A 21,162-nucleotide genomic window follows, 5' to 3' on the forward strand; every position below is an offset into this window, starting at 1 on the left:
TTTTTTTTTGGTTTTTCTCCGGTACTGGGAACCGAACTCACGACCTTGCGCTTGCCAGGCAGGCGCTTTTGCCGCTGAGCTAAATCCCCAGCCCCGTGAAATTAACTTCTAAGACAACATTCTACCAACTCTGTAAAAGCAATGTCCAGTGACTGAGAAATCAAATGTGTTGACCCAGTAAGCTTCTTAGGACTCTGTTCACCTACACACCTATAAATGAAAGATTGCTTGTTTCCTATAGAAGCCAGCACATTTCTTGTGAACCCAGCCCGTGCCTCTAGGACCAGTCCCCAAATTATGATCGACACCCTCTCAGTGTTTGCAGTTAAATCTGACAATGAAATTTCATAGTGTTCTTTATTTTGAGTTTTCTTTATGAGTCAGGCTGGAGCAGTGCTTCTCACCTTCCGGTTGCTGGGCCAACAGCATGTGCCGTGTCACTGGAGAACTTGTTAGAAACGCAGGTCAGCGCCTCCTCCGTGGGCCCGATGGCCAAAATCTCTAGGGCGTGGGAGCAGCAGCCTGCATGGTCACGAGGCCCCCATGTGGTTCTCATGCATCCTAAGTCTGGGGCTGGTGTGGCTTCCATCCAAACTGTTAAAATTTAAAACATCAATTGGTGGCATATGTGAAGATAACACAATCCTTTATACCCAGGATGTTCAAGGAGATGTTCCTTTTTAAATAAGATTTCTGTTTCTGAAAGATACTTAACATTGTTAGCATATGTCAGTGCTGCTGTAAACAATAGTTAGCAGCGTGCTGCTTTAGAAGATGAGTTTTGAAATAATTGCCGGGATTAGAGGGATACTCTAATAAGGAAAAATAACTGCTGATATTTGAAAAGTGGGTTTGCCGGATCTTCGGTCTCGTACTAAAAGCATGCGTACTTGATCCACGAGTCTCTTATTTCATTTATTGCTACACAGATGGACCTTGAGACCATACCTTAAGGGAAATAACTCAGACACATGTGTAAATATCGCATTGTCTCACTGGTGTGAGAAACTCAAAGTGTAAATAAGAACCAAACTGTACAAGAGATATGGTGAGATGGGAAGAAAGTGCTCAAAAGGAAAGGGGAACTAGGGAGGGGGGAGGGGGCAGGAAGGGAGAAGAAAAAATGAGAAAAGAAGGAGAAAATGGAAATGAAGTTTTGTAAATAAGGAGGGGAAGAGGGGTTAAAGGGGAGAGGGAGGGGAGTGAGAGGGGGAAAAAGACAAATAAAGATACATCATGCACAGGTATGAAATCCCTATGATGAATGTGATCATTGTATATACCTGAATTGTACCAATAAACTTAATTACATTACAAAATAAAATAAGCATAATTTTACTGAGGCCATTAATAACTCTTATACCTAGTAGGTAGCTTTAAAACTGAATCATTGCAGGCTTCACTTTAAAAAAAAACAAAAAAAAAAACAACCCTTATTTAATCCACCCCATCAGTAATATAAACTCTACAAGGTTCGTGTTGCTTTATAAACTACTCTATAGGATTCAGTGATTAAAACCGTACGATTTGCTTTGCTTACTTTAGCTCTATGTCTGTGTAAAACCATACTTCTAGATTTTACGTGTTTAACAATAAATATAATAAAATCCAAGACCTAGGCCGGTTATGTGGAAATTGACTGGAGGCCTCGGCAAAGGGACCTTATGAATATTTTAACGGAGGCAGACACACAAACTGGTGATAGTGTTCACACTTGCTAATGAGTAACTGTCAAACCAAAGAAGTGTCTTCAGGACCCTAAGAGTGAGTTAATTAAAGGTGGAATGCAGGGGAAGTCACCCTAGCTGTCAAGGTTTATTTCCTCCAGCTTGTAGTTGAGAAACACGAGGAAGGAAGAGACAACATATTGAGACGTGTGCATAAGTACAGAATTCAGTGTCTCAGTTTCTCACACAGTGACCCATCTGCTTAGAACACATTGACTATTAATGATCAATTTCAAGTCTGTTTCTTTAGCAAATATGCATTGGGTGCCTGCCCATGCAACAGGCGCCGGGGAACTTTAAGCACAGCAAAATGGATCATAATACAGTGACTAAAGCACTGAGCCATCGTCTAGGTAATATTGTTTTTCTGTGAACCTGGGACTTTTCAGAAGTATTTTTTACAGAATTATGAACTATCAGAAAGCTGAAAGGAAATACGCTTTAGAATTACATTCACCACAAATGTCATGCTCATTGCGCCCTAAGACAAAGGGAGAAATGCTCCTTCATTTTAAAAAGCAGGAAGAAAAAGCCATTGGCACCCCCATTGCCATGGTAACAAAATGACAAGTGGCTTTCATGTGCTTTCACTGTTTATCAGTAAGCAAATCATTTGGGAGCGAATTCATTCTCTTCAGCTGTCTTCTGAGCATAAGTACCACATGCTTTTATGATGAAGGTATTATTCATACAATACTTAATTTAGCAATTAATAAATAACCCATCTTTCTTTTTTACCAAATTACACATTAGGAAAAAAGCAAAGACTCAACTTAGTAGCATTTCCTCTCCCTTCAGCTTTATTTGTTTTTCCTTTGGAAAAGTGGTCTGGAAAAAATAGTAAGAATAAAGTATATAAGCCACAATTTGGATAATAAAAATCACTTTGGGTTTTGGTACATAGCACTTAGGAGAGTCCTAACCACAAACAGAGAAGCAGAGCAAGAAGGCGAGCTTCAGCATCCGCTGTAGGATGAGTCACCTCTGTCTCCCTTTTACCCTCCAACTCCCGTCCTGTTCCTAAGCTGCCTGATTGCTCACTATTACTGTTGGGTCTTGCTGCACTGCCAACTCTATTCACAGTCTTTGGAGTTGGGAAAGCAGCTGTAATTACTTCAGCATAAAAATAAGGTAAGTAACCATTTCAGGAAATTCACTTTAACTATTTTCCATTCTAGATATTAATTACCTTTAGCTGCAAGTTACCATTGTACAACACCTCATTTCATGTCACATGCTGTTGCCTTATTTTTAGAATCAGATTACTCTTCTAAGAGGTGTTCATAAATATCCAATTGCTTTGTCTTTTCTCAGCGTCTGTCTTGCCAGCTTAGTTAACACTAATATCTTTTCTTCCTGGGCAGATGGATGTAAAATTGTTTTTCCTGATGCCTGTTGTTGAAGGTGCTATACCTTTGGGTAAAATTAAATGAGCTACTAATCAGGTTTTATGAGCATTTTCACACTTTTCAATTGATTCAGGAAATGACATGAAACTCTTTTATCCTGGGCCATGGGCTCCAACTAGCTCATGTGTCTGTCGAATGGAAGATAAGACAGGCCTTTGTAAGTAATGCCTACAAGACTGTATACCACCATTTAGGGTGCCATCGGGGAAAGTGGGGCTCTGTCTTTAATTATGTTTCTTTATGCTCAGATTGTTCAACACCACCTGTATTGACCATAGTGTATTATGTTAAAGCCAGGTGAATGAAGGTAAACTAAGCCACACGTGACATAGGTGAAGTTTCATAAGAGCTTAGTGAGTCTTCCTAAATTATAACCAAGCTCTCTGTGGCTCTCCTGTTGCCTCCCACTATTGCTACATAAGCAAATAAATAAAATTTCTCTTTTGCCTAAACCAAACAGTAATGCCAATGGTGGAAATTTTAAGTTAGAGAGAAAGGAGAGTGACAGAGTGGAGGCCCATAGGAGGGGAAGGTATTTCTTAAACAAAAATTTGGTCCTTTTAACTTTTTAAAAATCTGGCTTGACCTTTTCTATCCCCTTAGCTAAACTCACCCTGTTCTTTCACCATCCCCAAAAGTCTGCCTCCTAAATTTTTCCATCCCCTCTCCTGTATTTGTTTCTTTGTTCACCTTAATTTTGCTTCTGATATAAGAGAAAACACATAGAATTTAGCTTTCTGAGTCTGACTTGCTTCCCTTCCCATGATAATCTCTATTTATCCATTATCATGGAAATTATATGATTTCATTCTTTATGGCTGAATAATATGCCATTGCATCTGTTGGCTGGACAGCAGGCTGTTTCCGTAGCTTGACTATTAGAAATTATGCCACTATCAGCACAGATGTGCAGGCCTCAATGTAGTATGCTGATTTTAATTCTTTCTGGAATATACTACACAGGGGTACAGCTGGATCAAATGGCAATTCTAAGTTTAGTGTTTTGAGGAATTCCCATACTGATTTCCATAGTGGTTTGACTGGTGTATATTCCCACCAGCAGCACAGGAGGGTTCATTTTCCCCCAGCATCCTGACCAGCATTTGTTGTCTTTTGTATTCTTCATCATGGCTGCTCTTACTGGCGTGAGATGGAAACTCGGTGAAGTTTTGATTTACATTTCTCAAATGTCAGCAGAAAGTTCTTCGATGATGCTCTCTCATAGTTCCATTATGGCAGGTCCAGGTAAAGAAAATCTAAACTTGGTTCATGGTGACAGTGGGTCTTTTTTGTTAACAGTAGGCTCTGAAATTCCCCTGAGTCATTTTAGCTCTCAGTATTTCCCTCTCCCTGGCTTTTTAAACCAACTGTCTTGACAGAGATTGAGTAGATTCAGCAGACAGAGAGGGAACACGGTCAACCTTGTGCTCTGCTAGGGCTAATCAGAGAGTGCAGTGACAATGAAGAGAGGAAAGCAGGCACACTAGTGACACAGCTGTCACCTGGCCCAGGTGGGCAGTGTTCGCATCAGAGACAGTGCAGATGGAAACGATGACACCGAGGAGGTACAGGGCGGAGGACTTGCCATATATTTGGAAATGGGATAGGAGAGTCGGGGAAGACTCGAAAGCCCCTGGAAGGGACAGTTTCACCCCAGCGTGGCTGGAAGAATGGTGACGAGATGGTGAGATACACTTTTATTATGATATTTTGCTCAAGTGCTGTCAGATGTGCCACGTGTGTGGGTGGAATAAGACGTTTTCAGATATGCAAAGTCTCAGAACAATGACACTTCCGTGCTACCTTTGATAGAAAGCTTCTGACAAATGTGCTCTGCCAAAATGAGGGTATAGACCACAGAAATAGGCATGGGATCTGGGAAAGAGAAGATATAGCTCAAGGCAGTGACAGATGCCTTGGTGGCAGCTGCCAGGGTGGCAGCTGTCTGACAAACTGATGTAGTCCAGAACGGGGCGGATTAGCAGGTGCCAGGAGAAACTTGATGAAATACCACATGTGTTTGCATATTTTGAGAGGAGATTTGTTTAACAAGGAGAGAGTGGAATGGAAAATTAGAATTAAAACGTTAATCAGAAGTAATCAAAAAGTTACACAATCAAGAAAAACTACTACCTAGTTCAGCTGGGAACAAATTTGTGTGATGTCACTAATGTGAGCATCAAGTAGTGTTGGCAGTGAGGAGGACTGTCAATAAGACTGGCTTTCTGATCTGCCAGAGGACTAGTAAAGCACACTGCTGGTGTGTCTGGGTGGGCCATGGAGGCATGACCTGAGGTACTGTGTGTGATCCATTGCTTCTTCCTCTCTGGGACTTTTTTCCTGCTCTGCTTCCCAGTTGATATAAACTAAGTGGCTTTGCTCCACCTTGAAGTTTCTGTCATGGAGCCACATAATCCATAACTGAATCCCATGCAACTGTGAGCTAAATTAAACTTCCTCCCCTTTACATGGTGGGTGCTGGGTATTTTGTCTCAGTAATGACAAAACTGATTAATACACAAAGTTGGTGCCAGAGAAGTCAGGTCATTTCTGTGATGGTACCTGACCATGTGGCTGAAGAGCCTTTGGAGCTAGTTTACGGGAGGAGTTTGGAGAAGTTTGGAGATTCCCCACTAAAGAAGCCCTAGAATAACGCAAGTGGAGCCTGGAAGATGATTCTGGTCAGGCTTGGAAGAACAGAATGCCAGTAGGAACGTGACCGACAGACATCAGGCTCAGGAGGTTTTAAGTGGAGACAAAAGCGGCAGTTGAGTTGGAGACCATGTATGTTACACTGTGGCAGAAAATTTGTCCACAATTTGTCCATGTCCTGAGACTTTATAGGAGACCGAGATAAAAGGGCAGTGGGCTAAATGATGACATTACAGAGCAGCTCAGATTTAGGCTGTGGTATGGATAGTGCTGGCTGCTTTTAGCCAAATTTGTAGTGAAAATAAGGGGCCAAAGGCAGAGCATAAAAACGTAAATGCTTAAATGTTGGCCTGGAAGGAGTATTATGTAAAGTTAGAGCCAAAACAGGTGTGGTTGTTAAAAAGATTTGCTGTATTAGAAAGGATCCGGATGCTTTGTGCAGGGACAAGAAAGATAACTTGAGGGCATCTCAGACATCAGCAAGACCCCATCCATCACGGGCTCAAGGATGCAAAATTTAAAGCTTATATTTGAGAAGGTGCCCTCTTGCCTCCTAGGGAACTGTTCCTCTGTATTCATTTCACCATCTTTAGCCATTAGTGCACTCAGAGGATGCTGCTGCCATGGTCCAAAGGGGCCAGGCTACTACTTCAGCGGAAAACAGGCCTGGCATAGTCTACATGCTGCCCGTTTTACCAGGGTACAAAACATGAGCTGTGGGTCAGGGAGGTTTCCCCCCAGATGTCAAAGAAAGTCCTGGGAGGCCACAAGGAGGCTGTGAGAGATCAGCACAAGAAGCTGTGGGAATGAAGCTAAAGGTGTGTTCGAAGCCCCAGGAACTTGGGAATTGCCGAGGACATGGAACGTCTACTGAGGAAAGTTGAAGGCAGTGAACAGAGACAGCCCAAGATAAGAGGCCCAGTGGGCTGTAAGCAGCAAGGCCATAGGGGTGGGGCTGCCCAAGCCGTCTGGAGCTCATATCCCAGCAGTGTGTCCCCCAGTGCTGGATATGGAGATACAGGGCTTACTGTCTGCCCTACTGGATTTCAGTCTTCCTATAGTCAAATTCTTTCCTGTCCACCTCTTCATCCCTTTTGGAATGACAGTGTTCACCTTGTACCATTGCACCTTAGTATGTATCTTGACTTTTTTAAAATAGTGATTCACAGCTAAGAGATTTCCCTGAGGCTCAGAAGAGATTTTGACTTTTGACTTGAGAACTGTTGCAGCTCTTGAGACTGTGGGAAGGATTATTGTGTTTCTGTTTGTACTCAGGGTAGCTGTATCATATGAGGCGGAATTATGAGCTCAGTATCATTACTGGGGGATTAAGTGCAGTGTAAGGAGATGTGCTTGGCTTGGAGGTGACAAGGAGCGGGATGTGGTGGTCGCGGTAGAGTGCCAACCTGATTGGCCTTTGGGTTTGCCTGGGGGTTCGCCAGACTTCTTGAGTGGGTCATGGAGGCGTGTCCTTCGGGTCAGTGTGTGGTCCCTTACTCTCTCCTCTCTGGCACTGTTCCTGCTCTGTGTCCTGATTACCATGAGCCAAGCAGCTTTGCTCTATAGCACTTCCACCTCAAGGTTCATGCTTTGGAGCTGCCAATCATGGACTGAATTTCCTGCAAACACAAGCAAATGAAACCTTTCTCCTTTAAGTTGTGTCAGGCCTTTTGTCTCAGCAACTGGAAATGTGACCAATACAGTGTTCATTTAATATATTTATTCTACTGGAAGAATTGGAGAAGGAAGGAGAAAGTGGTGTATAGGAGGGGACAGAGCTGTGCACCGATTAGAATAAAATCCTCGTTTTCATTACTGGAAAATTAAGAAGTAATCACTGAAGTAAAAAAAGAAGTATTCCTAATAGATGTGAAATTAAACCAAAAGAATCAGCTAAAAGTATTGACCATGTGTGCTCCTGGATAAAAGAAAATTTATGTGAGTGTGTCTGTGTGTCTGTCTGTATACCTGTGTGCCTCTGTAAGGGGTTGGTGCTGAAAGTTTGCTTTTAAAAAATAATAAGTCTTATAGAATTGTTTGAAAGTTTTAAATATCTGTATGTGTAACTTTGATTTTAAAAAACACAAAATAGTGAAAGGAAGCAAAAGTGGCATTTATCTTAGATGGATGGATAATTCTAATCAAGTATTAGTTTTGTAGAAAAGAGAAAATATGAACATAATGTAAGTGAGGAAAATAGAAATTAGAAAACATTATGGAATTTTTTGTTTGTTTGTTTTATTTTGTTTTGTTTTGTTTTTTTCCGGTACCAGGAATTGAACTCATGACCTCCCGTTTGCCAGGCAGGCACTGTGCCGCTGAGCTAAATCCCCAGCCCCAACATTATGGAATTTGATTCCATATAGTCTCTTACTTTACCAAGAAGAGATTGAGCTCATTCATGACTTCTGTAGAAAGTCAAAACAGTCCAGTATTAGAAATTGGAAATGGTGGGTGTGTGAATCTAGGAGGAATCCCAAGAGTCAGCAGAGTCAGCCTGACTAAAGAAGCTGAATATGCAGAGTGTTTTGTCAGTGAAAGTTTACAGATCTCTGTAGCAGCTCTACTGGGGAAGTGAACTTGGGGCTGATTCTGAGTGGGGACATGGTGAAGGGGAACTAAAGGGACGGAGAGATTCTCGGTAGCTCCTCGTCCCATAGCAGTCAGGCAGGCAGATGAAGCCAGGTTCAGGAAACATGAGGGAAAATGAAGAGATCAAGGAAGTAGACATCATAATTAGAACAGAAAGACGAAAGGGAGTACGAGATTGATGTCCAAGACCAAGGTTGCAGCTTTTGAGATTGTGGGGCAGAGCTTTCTCAAGTAGCAAGAGGGCCAGCCGCAGAAGGGTCAGTAGCAACAGTTGACAGTGATGTATCACAGAGGGAAGGAATCTGGCCCAGAGACCTGAGGAGCAAGGCGGAGATGAGAAACGACTGTGTGAACCAGGAAGAGCATAAGCGCAAGCGTGCTCATAGGGTTCAGTACCAGGAGTTGCTCCAGGAACGTCAGCAGCCCTGGAAACTGCGCTCAGGCATGGGGCCCTGTGTGCTCAGAGTCCTTTACCAGACCGCAAGCAGTTCATGTACCAAAGCATGGAACTTCTGAAACATGCAAATAAATTCGTGAGGAAAGCTGAATCTTTGTTGTATGATTTTTCTTAATAATTAGAGTGTATTCTAAATAAACCAAAAAACAAATTGATTGCCAAAAACCATGTTTATGCTCTTCTAATTCACAAAGGTTAAACACATAAAGTCAGGATATTGAAAATTAAGGTTCTCATAGAAACATTAATTTGACAACATTATGCGTACTAGGTGTGGGAGGTTTATATTTTACAGCATAAAAGGAGTAGGAAATTCTCAGTTAAACCCCATAAAATAACAAATTTGGGAGAAGTCATTAAACATGATTATAGAAAAAAAGTGTTTTGCAATCTCCAAACAAGGGTTGGTTGTACAACTTAATTTTAGAAAATAATGGGTTCACATCTTTTTGAAATGTATTTGATAAGATTGTTTACACTAAGTCAACTTTCCAAGCACATTGTACGTCCTGACATTGGTTTATGCTTCTCATTTGCAGTTCAGCTTTGAACCGGAAAAAGAACTAGCTGCCCATTTTCATCACCAAATTGATAAAGATTTTAAATTCAAAAAGTAAAATTTAAAAAATTTAAGAATTCCAAACAGGGCTTGGGGATATAGCTTAGCAGTACAGCACCTGCCTGACAAACATAAGGTCCGGAGTTTGATTCCCAGCTCCAAAAAAGAAGAATTCCAGATACCCTTTTGTTTTGATTTGCTATATGGACAATATGGGGGTATTTATGAAGAAGCCTGCCAGTGTACCATCGTGTTTCTAGGTTTGCCTTCTGTATATTTCTGCATGCTTTTTGCATGTGCACATTATGTACACACCAATCTGACCGTGCAAAATGCCCTATATAGGTAGCGTATAAAAGCTAGGAAGACTCTTAGGGAATGGTTAGTTTTACTCCTTCCTACCCCTGCTCCAGCGTCAAGCTACATAGCAGGCCTGGAAGCTTGTTCCCCAGGAGAACTGGATGGAGCCACAGGCAGGGGAGCAGCTGTCATCCTCAGCTTAGCCGCTGTACCCCGATTCTCTCTGTGTGTAGGACAGCAGCAGTGGCCCCATTGTCACCCCTTGTTAGGGTGTCACCTCCCAGTTCAATCTGAATTAGAAGCAAAGATGAAGGAAGAAGTTAAGGCCACGCCCGTGAGGTATTAACCTGTCTAATGAAGCCAAGGAAAACTTTCTCCTAAGAAGTTAGATGTTATGTCGCCACCATGACAATTTTAATTATTGCTCAGTTCCAGTTATTGTGAGGGTAAAAATCTTAGGACTGTACATCTAATACAAGTTATTTGGGGGGCAAAATTAACAAATAAAATCCAACAGACAAGCCCCCTCGAAGAAGTCAGATGACAAACTATAAGGATAAATTGACTTTGTGCTAGGGTCTCTGCTTTCCATTGTCTTGTATGTCATCCACAGCATCGCACAGAACAATGGAGGACCGTGCGTGGGAGTGGAATATGTAGCTGCCTGAGTCTGCAGAGGCCTGGGCCACTGTTCAAACCACCTCTTCAAACGGGGCACAATGGTCTGCAGTTTTCAGTGAAAGCCCTCTGCAGCCCCATTCCCATTCCGTGGCTGTCAACTCTTTATAAGCTCGTGGAGAAAAGCCGCTTTGTGTATTTACTTTTATCTTTCCCCCCTGCCACTTTCTGTTGCCAAACAAACAGAAGGACACATGCAAACTGCCAGCTCACATGATGTAGAAGCAAGTGCTTTTGCATATTCAGAAGTATGGTGGTATTTCCAAAGTTCAGCAACAAATCGCTTAGCATCTTTCTTTTGTTTTAATGTCCCTTCTTCAGGCACCACAAGGCCACATAAGGAGGGCGAGGTCCCTGGAGTGGACTACATTTTCATCACTGTGGAAGATTTTATGGAATTGGAGAAAAGCGGTGCTCTCCTAGAAAGCGGGACTTATGAAGGTAAGCGCCCCTCCCCGAGCAGTCTGCTCTTAGCTGCGTCACTTTACTTCGCACTTGATTGAAATTTATGAAAACACTGGCTTGCAGTGTGCTGGGGGTTCTGGTTTGAAAGCTTTAAGAAGACAATTTCAGAAACAAGTGGAAGTACATCTGGATTAATTCTACTCTTTAAGTGCTGAGAGAAGAATGTCTATTTATACCTGCTGAAGGGTCCTTGTGATTGGCTCTGAGGCAGAGCCGCGATCTTCCAGATAAAATGTACCTAACTGCAGGTCGTACCTACTAGAGAGCTGGCGGGGTGCAGGCCCAGTCCTGGCAATATCTGTGTGACACCCTCAGCCTGCTCCTTCTCCCTGGCCTTCACTCGCCATTCTTGCCACATGATGGGAGAGGAAAATGTGATCTGTAGATGGATTCCTAAATTCTACTCTGATAGCGAGTCTGCCTGTGTATTTTGGTCAAATACGAACAGCAGATGAAACCCAAACCTTCAATTCGAGAAGTGTGCATCAGTAGAAAGGGTGCTGTAATACGAACCAGAATTTGCTTCCATTCCTGATGTGGCTTTAGTTGCTTTAAGTGGGCTCATGGAAACTTTGTAGTATGGCTGTAGAAGGCCAAATGATAGCATTGAAAAATAAAAATAAATAGTACTATGCTCATATGAGCACAGTTGTACAATTTGTGTAACATTTACCTGCATTTGGTTTACGTCTAATGAAACTATATATATGTGCATGTGTAATAAGACTTCAGCATAACTAAAATGCAGAAAGCTGTACCATTCATCCCTACCTCATAGTTATTTATGTATGTAAGTCATATGCACTTATACTATTATTAAGTTCAAAGTTATACCTAGTTTTACAGAACTGTAATTCATAATGAGTGACATTAAAATCAAAATTTCTATGAATGAAAATTTAGCTCATCTAACTGAATTCTACCAACTGGCATCAAATAAACTGAGTTTGACATTTAATAATTTGGCCCTCCGTTTTCTTAGTTACACAATTTAGTGGACAGTAGTTATTTACAAACAATATTTTGAGGTTGTTAAAAGTGTTGAAATTTCTTCTATTGTTTAGTATTCCTAAGATAATTTAGACTGAGACATTTGTCTACATTATGGCTGAGATATTTAGTTATTTGTTGTCACATTTCCAGAAAATAGGCAAAAATATTCAGGAAATGGTTTTGTGTGCATTATGTCTTCATTAGATCGTTGAGAATAAAAGATAGTAGAGATTAATTGAAAACATTGTAAATAAACAAGCTGTGTTGATAATGTAAAGCTGATTTAAACTGTGTATGAAAGTGAATAAATCAGAGAAAATAAATCAAATGAGCAGAGTAAATAGGCAATACATTTTATAAAATATTTTCTGATGGGTTTTGTGATAGCAACAGCCATTAGTTTGCATGTCTAACAATGGTAATGCATTGCAGTTAATTACCTAAGTGTCCTATTTCTATAGTGAAGAACCAGTGACTTACCATACAGGATCGCTGTAAGAGTAGCCTGACTGACAATGTGACTTTTTCTATTTTGTTTACGAAAATAAAGACTGTTTAGTCAAACTGAGCATCTAAGCTGAAAAAATTAAGCCAAACATTTATTTAAAACTTTTCATTGTTCTTCACCTTCATGCTACAAAATTTAATATCCACATTTTTAAATATAGCTTAGGTTAAATTTTAGGTCCCATTTAATTTTAGAAGTCAATATCATGAAACCAAGTAAGCATTTACCAAGGTTTGTGAGCAGAGTAAATGAGACCAATTCTTTTTAAACATATTTCCAGTACTGAGAGTACACTTGGCTGGGGTTGGTGCCAATCCTTTTGTCACCTCCACAGTACGTACAGCTGAGTATTGTGTAATAAGACTAATTTTCAAATGAGACTTCATCAACGATACCAATGCCGTTATTTACAAATACAAAGTGTATATAGATAAAGGCAAATCTCTTTCCTCAGGTCATGTAGGCAACCTGGGTAGCCCCCAAGCAAAGATTAGCGAGTCTCTGGGTCTTCAGGTTTTCCTACAACTATAGCTAAGAATCCAGTAACATTCACTTTCTAATAAAAACCACTGCATTCCTGCAGGGATGGTCATAGAGCGACCACTTAGTGAGCTACTTGTCCAGAAAGATAGGCGATGCTTTTGCTGCCGTTGGTGTTTTCTGAATGTATGGGGTAACAGTCATGTGCTACTCAGCTGGACAAAGACAGACCTGAGTGAGAGCTTTTACATTTGTCAGGCCTTCGCAGTATCAACCTGGCATGCTGATTCTCTAATAAAAGTCGGGTCGTTCTCCCTCTGGCAGTGTGCCGGTCCTTGTTCACTTCTCTCCTGGCTTACGTTCTCTTCTCACTTCTTTAGAGGCTTTGAGTGGACCGGAAAATCCATCTGCAGTATTCCATGCCGATCCCAGAGAAAATGAGAAAGGCTTGAGTTACTTGCAACATTAAGCTCATAGACCTTCTGTTAACAACATGGGGTCCTTTTAAAACTAAGAGGATTCCCAAAAATTCAGTCTGCAGCCCAGAACAATAAGGCTACTAATGTAACTAAGAAGAAAAAGATAGCTCCTGTCCTACTTGACCCTCCCACAAGCCTCTCAACATGTACGTTGACAGTTGCTGCCCTTTTCTTAGTAGCAAAGACCAAAGGCATCCTTTATAAAATGTCTAGTTTCGCTGCTTGTCAATGAATAACCAAATCTCCTTGTTTTTGTGCTTCATTCCCACTACTTGGTTTTCAAAAACAAACACCTATAAAGTAGTCATGAAGAAATAATACATTCCTTGAAGCATTTAGTATGCATACATTTTTGTCAGTTATTCCAATTTCAATCTTAGTGGAAAGAGATAACTAAAATGAATCTGTCCTTTATTTTGTTGATTAGAAATCAGATGGATGGTACTGAATTATAGTTCTACTTCTTGAAAACTGGGTCAAAGATTGTACTCCAAAAGAGCAGTTCTGTTGCTTACTGGAGCCTGCAAGGAAGGCCTAACCTGCTTTAGCATCCGCAGTTATGCTTCAGGGCCCAGGCAGAACTGGTTCTTAAAGGGTTTCTTCTCTCCCACTCACCTCTGCCAGCCCGAATGCCTCATTCCAGTCACTATACAGCGGTTGTTGAATGACCTCACATGCCAACAGCCCAGAAGACCCGGTTGTGATAAAGGGATTTTTTTTTGTGACTTGGATGATCTCACCCTCACATTTTCATCCTGCATCAGATTTAAAGTTACATTTATGAATTTTATTACTAAAAATCTGTTAATAATCTAGAATTGATTAATAGAACAAAGCCTGGCCACGAACCTGGTGTAATTCCAAGTAGCAGGAACAACACCGTGAAGCTTCGCATTAGGACTGAAGATGAAGGCTTTCTGTGAAGCACAAGCCAAAGAGCTCTCTGGATGACCGCACATCGCTCTCTTGGAATGAAGCTCACAGGCAGGGGTAGGCGAGACAGCACCGGGTAGGATTAAATGAGCCCGTCTGGTGCTCAAAAGGTTAAGGACGCTAAGGATGACAGTGCTTTGGGGACTGTCCAAAGTGAATTATCCAAGGCTCTGAATCAGTGAGTCCGTCCTGACCTACTTCTTCCCGTTGCCTGGAATGTTGCATTCATGGTTTCACTCACCACCCACAACAGCTGTCTGCTGCAACCTGTGTTCTGAATGCCATCATCAAGTAATCCTGTGTCCCCCAGCTGCTCCCGGCTGCTTTCACATATCAAGGTTATCCCTGCCATGTTCCAGACCAGCATTTCCATCGAAACTATCGTGTTTTTCTTTTGTATTTTTCAAATAAAGCAAAAGTATTTTTTAATCTATCAATGAGAGCCTCAAATTAAATATTTCTTTTAGATGGACATAAGACCAATTGTTAATTCTCTCCAATTTTTAAGAGAATCAAGTCAAGATGCGTAAGTTATTGGGGAATCTGATAGAATACAGTGTAAATATGACATTTGCCCTCACCTTAACTCTATGGCTTCTCCTAATCATGGTGGTGTATATATTACATGAGAGAAGCTTGAGTCTACCACAAACAGCACACTTGATTTCATAAAGAATTTCATAAGGATCATTGTGGAATTGAAATCTTCTCAAACTGGATATAAAAGAGTGCTGTATATTGGGAATTTTATAACAATTCCATGTTAAGTAGAAATAATTTTCTAGGGAAATAATCTAAGCACTCCTATAATGATAGAAGAGGTAAAACAATTTTACACAAATATATTTTATTTTTACTATCAGGTGTGTTAAGGATAGCATGGGCTCATTTATTATTGAAATTCTGAATCTCTATTTTCAGTTAAATCACCGTATTATTGGCACAATAGTCTTATGAAAAACCATCTTTCCATAGGTTGAAATTTCTACTCACCAAAATGTAATTAATATTTCCTAAAGGACAAATCTGTGCTTAAATTGATGCTCACATATTTATCCTTCCAGGAGACCAGAATGAGAGAAAATTTCATTTTTTTTCTTTCCCTTGTAGACTATTTTACTCTGTCACAGCAGTAGGGTTTTGGAGCTTGTGGTTAAAATGGTCCAGCTGTTCTTACATGCCCAGGTTGTAACATTTTTTAAGCTGATACGTGACTCATCTCTTTTATTGTCAGTATTCCTATCGTGGAAGTTTCCGGGCTATGCATTTGAGTGCATATTTTAGGGACACTGAACATCCACCCATAAAGCGCATTCGATGTTTATTTGACCAGTACGGGAAAACACATTTAGTGACTTTTTTATACCCCCTTGAGATCTTATAATGCCAGTTGTTTGTTTGTTTGTTTGGTTTTTGTTAAGTGATTCAATTGTGTTCAGAGCTATTGATAGAGATTGCATGATTTTTGTATGCTGTTTTGCTCCTGTGTGATGCATTTAGATCAGAAGTGTTGTTGTGCATTAAAATGTGACAGAATTCTGTTTTCTTTTGAGCCTTTTGTAAGCTGAGCCTTTTCAAAATATGCAGTGTAAATGCCTATTTCTACATAGTTTTTTCTCCTCCCCAAAATGAGGACTGACACAAGCACTGCTTAATAAGTTTAATGTTATCATATAAATCATGTGAGCTCATTAACCTAAAGACTAAACTCAAAGAAAATGAAACAGTTTGTTCTGTCACCCAAAATACATTAACTGGTTTACTGTTAGTTCTATTTGGTTGTTTTTTTGTTTTTGTTTTTGTTTTTTTTTGGTACTGGGAATCGAACTCAGGACCTTGCGCTTGCCAGGCAGGCGCTTGCGCCGCTGAGCTACATCCCCGACCCTAGTTCTATTTGTTTTGAGGGGTACATGTGAGAGTAGTTCCAGTATTCGTGGGAATAGTATTCACTTCTTTGACTGTCACCACTCATAGTAGTAGCAGCTACAGTCTAGGATTCAGAAACTGTGGAGTATACAGTTTAATTCATTTCCTTCTGGTTTATAACTTTAAGAGTGATAATTTTCCAAATCCCGTATACTGTACATTCTTTAGCAAGTTTTATCTGAAACAAACCGAAAATTCAGCTGGAAAAAATCATGCCCTTCATTGAGTGGGAAGAAAAAAACGCATGACTTCAAAACTTTTACTTAAATTCCTCTCCACTGTTTTGACAAATAAAACCTCTTTGACTTTGCTGATTGGGTGAATATTTTTAAGCCTTCAAAGTTTGTTTTTTTTTTTTTTTTGAGTGGACAAAGAAAAATGATAAAACAATGATGATAAATATCTTAAACTTTTCATATGTGTATTCTACAGCTGTGAATATATATGACAGTACTCATTTGATCTGACAATTCCATAACTGCCAAGACAATAACTTTATTCATTCTACAAGAGGCACACAATAGCGTCTTGATCAAGTTGATTACAATAGTCCTTTACATGAGAGCCTTGTTTCTCCAAAACAAGATCACCAGTGATGATCAGTGGCCTGTGCACGTGGAGTCTTGGATGTGACACGCAGCTCACCCCAGAAACAGAGGTTTTATTTATCCACCCCACTCCCATGGGTGCTCTGGTGTCCCCTTGCTGTCCAAGCTTTTCCAGAGAGTTGCTCCACGCATCAGTGCTTTGAAAGCTGTAACCTAACATCGCACTCCACAAAAATCACTTTTGTATCTGAATTTCAAGTCTACAAAAGGAAAACTCTGGAGGTATTCTTTCATGTGTCTTCTATTCTCCTAATTTAAGAAACAGTGGAAACAAGAATTTAGTTGACTTTAGGTCTCTTTCAAAGGGAATAAAAAATCCTCAAAAATGGGGAAAGAAAGCATTGCCCTAGTTTTTATTACTAAGTAAGTACTTTGAGTAGACCCTTGATCTTAATCTCCAACAAAGATACAATAGATTCAGGTGATTTCAGGAACTATTTTCCTTTTAATTTCTTTTTATTTTAAAGAGAAGAAACAATAACAAAATGACAACAAAAACAAAACAACAGAAAAATGATACAGAATTTAAAACAAGATGACAGGAGATTAACAATGGTTTTTATATTACATATTGTTATCTTCAAAGAAGTTGCTCAGATTACCTGATGTAAGAATGCAAGATTGATCAAACCATTAAAGAGAATAAAAAGTAACAAAACATTAGAAACGATACAGAGTTTCACAAAACAAGATGGTAGGAATTCAGCAGTGGTTGTTATATTGCATATTGTTGTCTTCAAATTAATTGTTCAGATTACCAGACATAAGCATGGAAAATTGACCAAAAAAATTTAAGTATTAACTGTTCCTTTCAAATAAACCAATACATCAGCAGTACAATTATCCCATCTATTCTTGTATGTACATATATATTTTTTCCCTTCCTTCCTTCTTTCTTTTCTCCTTTCCCTCATCCTAGTTGTTCCTTCCTTTTGAGCAATTTCTTTCTCTTTCACAATATCTATTGTACCTTTTGGGTTTTATTTTCTCTTTCAGATTCTTACACTAAGGAAACAATACAAAGTTTACACATGTGGGTCTTATTTCACTTATGAGTATGGTCTCTAGTTGCATCCATTTACCTATTAAAAACCTCAAGTTTATCTTTTTTATAGCTGAGTAATACTCCACTGTATAAAAATACATCTTTTTTATCCATTCCTCAGCTGATGGTCATTTGGGTTGTTTCCAAGATTTAGCTATGACAAATTGCACTGCTATAGACATGGGTGCACACATATCGCTGTGGTATGATGTTTTCAATTATTCTGGAAAAATACCTAAAAGGCGAATAGCTGGGTTAAGTGGGGTCTCTAATCCTAGTTTTGTGAGGAATCTTCAGACTGATATCCACAATGGTTTCACCAGTCTACACTCCTACCAGCGGTGAAGAAGTGTTCCTTTTACCCCACAGCCCCTCCAGCAATTGTTATTGATTGATTTCTTGATGATAGCCATTCTTTCTGAGGCAAGATGGAATCTCAGTTTTGTTTTAATTTGCATTTCTTGAATGACTAATGATGTTAAAAATTTTTTTCATATACTTTTTGCATTTGTATTTCTTCATCTGAGAAGTGTGTATTTATCTCAGATGCCCATTTTTTATGTCAGGTCTTTGAATTTTGGGGGCCTGGTTTTTAAAAAAATTCTTTATATGTTCCAGATAGAAGTCCTTTGTCTGAGGGACAGTTGGCTAAAATTTTTTCCCGATTCGTGGGTTTTCTTTTTACTCTGTTGGTGATTTCTTTTGATGTGCAAAAACTTTTCAATAAGATCACCATGCACTAAGCTAAAGTCAAAATGGATCAAAGATCTACGTATTAAAACAGAAACACTAAATCTACTGGAAGACAAAGTAGGCAGCAATTTTGAAGACATAGGGGCAGGCAGAGAGTTCATGAATAAAAACCAAACTGCATGGGAAATACTTCAAAGGATCAACAACCGGGATCTCATCTTATTGAACTATTTTCTAAACTACAATTTTTATTCAGGCTGTGCACAATAACAAAATCTGAAACTTTCAGGCATGCATTGATTATAAGTAGCATGATTAAATATTCTAATGTAATATTTCTTGCAAAAGCCCTACTAATTCATGGTGTCTCAAACCAGTCAATTAAAAACATGATAAGCTCTGCCCCAGCCTCACCAAGTTTCTGTGGATTATGCCACTGTGGATTAATGGCAATCACACTTCCCCTAACTACTTTGTTCCTGCTGTCCTTATTTTTTCCGCAAAGTATTTTAAGGGCTCCCTTGCTTTATCTGCCTCCAGTACAGGAAATCATTGGAGAGGCAGAAAGTAGAAGTAATGAGGGTTTACCTATGGGCAGCATAGAAAAGTCCTGCGGTAAATTGGAAGCTATGCAAATTCAGGCAGTTATTTTTTAAGAAAAGGAACTGTCATGTTTGTCTCTCACTAAAGAGAGGTGAAGGTTTTGTAACTGCAGGCAGCTTGTGACTGGAGTTTATTCGTTAGCCTCTGGGCATTTTCTGGCTGCTTTTTGATAAACTATGGAGGAGCGTGAGTTTGTTTTCATTTTTAGGAGAAATGATGAAAATATAATTTTAGCCAATTCTTTACTATCCACTGTTAATAAGGCTCGCAGTTCACTCTTTTCTTGTCTTTTTTTTTTAAGTACGGTAGCTTTAACTTATTTTTGCTGAGGGGGTACTGGGAATCAAACTCAGGACCTCACGCTTGCCGGGCAGGCGCTGCACTACTGAGCTACATCCCTGGCCCTTTAACTTTTCTTACAATATATGGAGGTTTGATTCTTTTCTTCAAGTAGTTATTGTGTAAAATGATTAACTTGCAAATGCATTTGTTAAATCTGAATACTGATGATAGCTCGAATACTTAACGTGAGGACTCAGTTGGCAAAAGTCTGAGTAATAGACAGAAGTCTCAGGTTGATAGGAACCTGGTGCTGGTGGGTAAATGGAAGAAAACAGTTCACAGTTTTCAGTGAGTTCCCCCCGCCACACACTGCATCTGAGGACTTGGCCGTGGGGCCCCGCGCGGGGCTGAGAACCTCCCTTACCCATTGCGAGCTGCTGTTGTCTCTGCACCCTCTGGGCCAGCCCCCAGGACAGTTTTCTCCACCCAGGTCCCTTAGGATCACTTCCTGGGAGGTTAGATATTTCCAGCTTCTGCCTCTGCTCTCTAAGGATCAGAGTAAATTCTCTCTGTACAACTTCCAGAGAAATTTCCATTGCTGCTCTCAGTCTTCCCAGAGACAAAACAAGCGTCACTAGGCTGCAGGCGAGGTGTACCCCACTGCAGTGTGGGCAGTGGCTTTCGTCCTACTGACAAGGTCTGCCAGAAATGCTACTTTTCACATAGTAGTATGGGCTAGATATAGTGGTGTCTTGGTTCATGAACTCAGTTCTTTCCATGATTCTGACCACAAATTGAGTTGGATGAGAACTGAATCCAATTCAATGGTTAGGTTCCATGTTGAGCTTATGGGGAAACTTGATTCGGTTCTTATCCAGGTGGGTTTGCAGCCAGAATCATGGAGAGAATTGAGTTCATGAACCAAGTGCCACTTGATTTTAACTATGTCCGTCCCTCTTCTCATATTGCCTGCAGTTTACTAAGGGTCTCATTTGGGGTCAGAGAGAGCCGCCAATTAGAAGCAAAGGTGTGCACTGGTGCGTGTGGGACAGGGAAGGATTAGCTTGGTGATGCCGCAGCCAGGCATCGTGAGAGACAGGGAAGCGCAGTAGCTGGAAGGAGAAATGGAACTAGCGTGAGAGCACGCAGCAGTCAGTGGAGGATGGCAAGGTAAGGCAGTGGAGCACATTATTGATCCTCATAATGACCTGAGTGAGCCAGGAAAGGTTAAATCAATGCAGAAATGCAATAGCTGAGTAAGATTTCCTTCACAGCTGATTAAAATGTTAAGGTTTGAACTTCTGAAGGGGGAAAGCTGGAATAATCACCTAAAAAGAATACCACATACCCCAAAATGCCAGGCAAATGAGATGCCTGTCTCGGTATAAAATAGCTTAACTATCTTCTGTCTAGGAGTAATTTATGTTACAGATGCAAACTTATGTTCAAATTAACACTGGATTATATTGTCTCCACAATTATTTTACAAAGGTAATCTACAAGTGCAAATAAACCTGACATTTTTATATGCCTATGACAGTCTAAGGTTATATAATATACTGAAAAAAATTATTACAGTGGTTCCAATTATAATAAGGCTTGAAAGTACATACTCTTTGTTACAGAAATGTTTGTCAGTTTTTTAAAAGTTAGAAATCCTCTGTGTACTATATTCACAAAGCAACTAATGAACATCCTACATTTAAAATAGGTCTATCAAACTATTGGCACATTACCAAAGAGCTAAAATTAATGAATTAATAAATTTCACAT

At 40.0% G+C, this 21,162-nt stretch overlaps 1 protein-coding gene across 1 annotated transcript in view; it reads left to right on the top strand.

The window, feature by feature from the left end:
• Positions 1 to 10,699: 10,699 nt before the first annotated feature.
• The window catches only part of Magi2 (membrane associated guanylate kinase, WW and PDZ domain containing 2), a 555,913-nt gene continuing 545,450 nt past the window's right edge, over positions 10,700 to 21,162 (top strand). The window contains exon 1 of the mRNA XM_013510511.1: positions 10,700 to 10,815. Coding sequence (XP_013365965.1) covers positions 10,767 to 10,815 — 49 coding nt within the window. The 5' untranslated portion in view covers positions 10,700 to 10,766. The remainder of the gene's footprint in view (positions 10,816 to 21,162) is intronic.

The sequence above is a fragment of the Chinchilla lanigera genome, unplaced genomic scaffold (genome assembly GCF_000276665.1).
Source record: "Chinchilla lanigera isolate Chin_1 unplaced genomic scaffold, ChiLan1.0 scaffold00009, whole genome shotgun sequence".
Classification (NCBI taxonomy): Eukaryota; Metazoa; Chordata; class Mammalia; order Rodentia; family Chinchillidae; genus Chinchilla; species Chinchilla lanigera.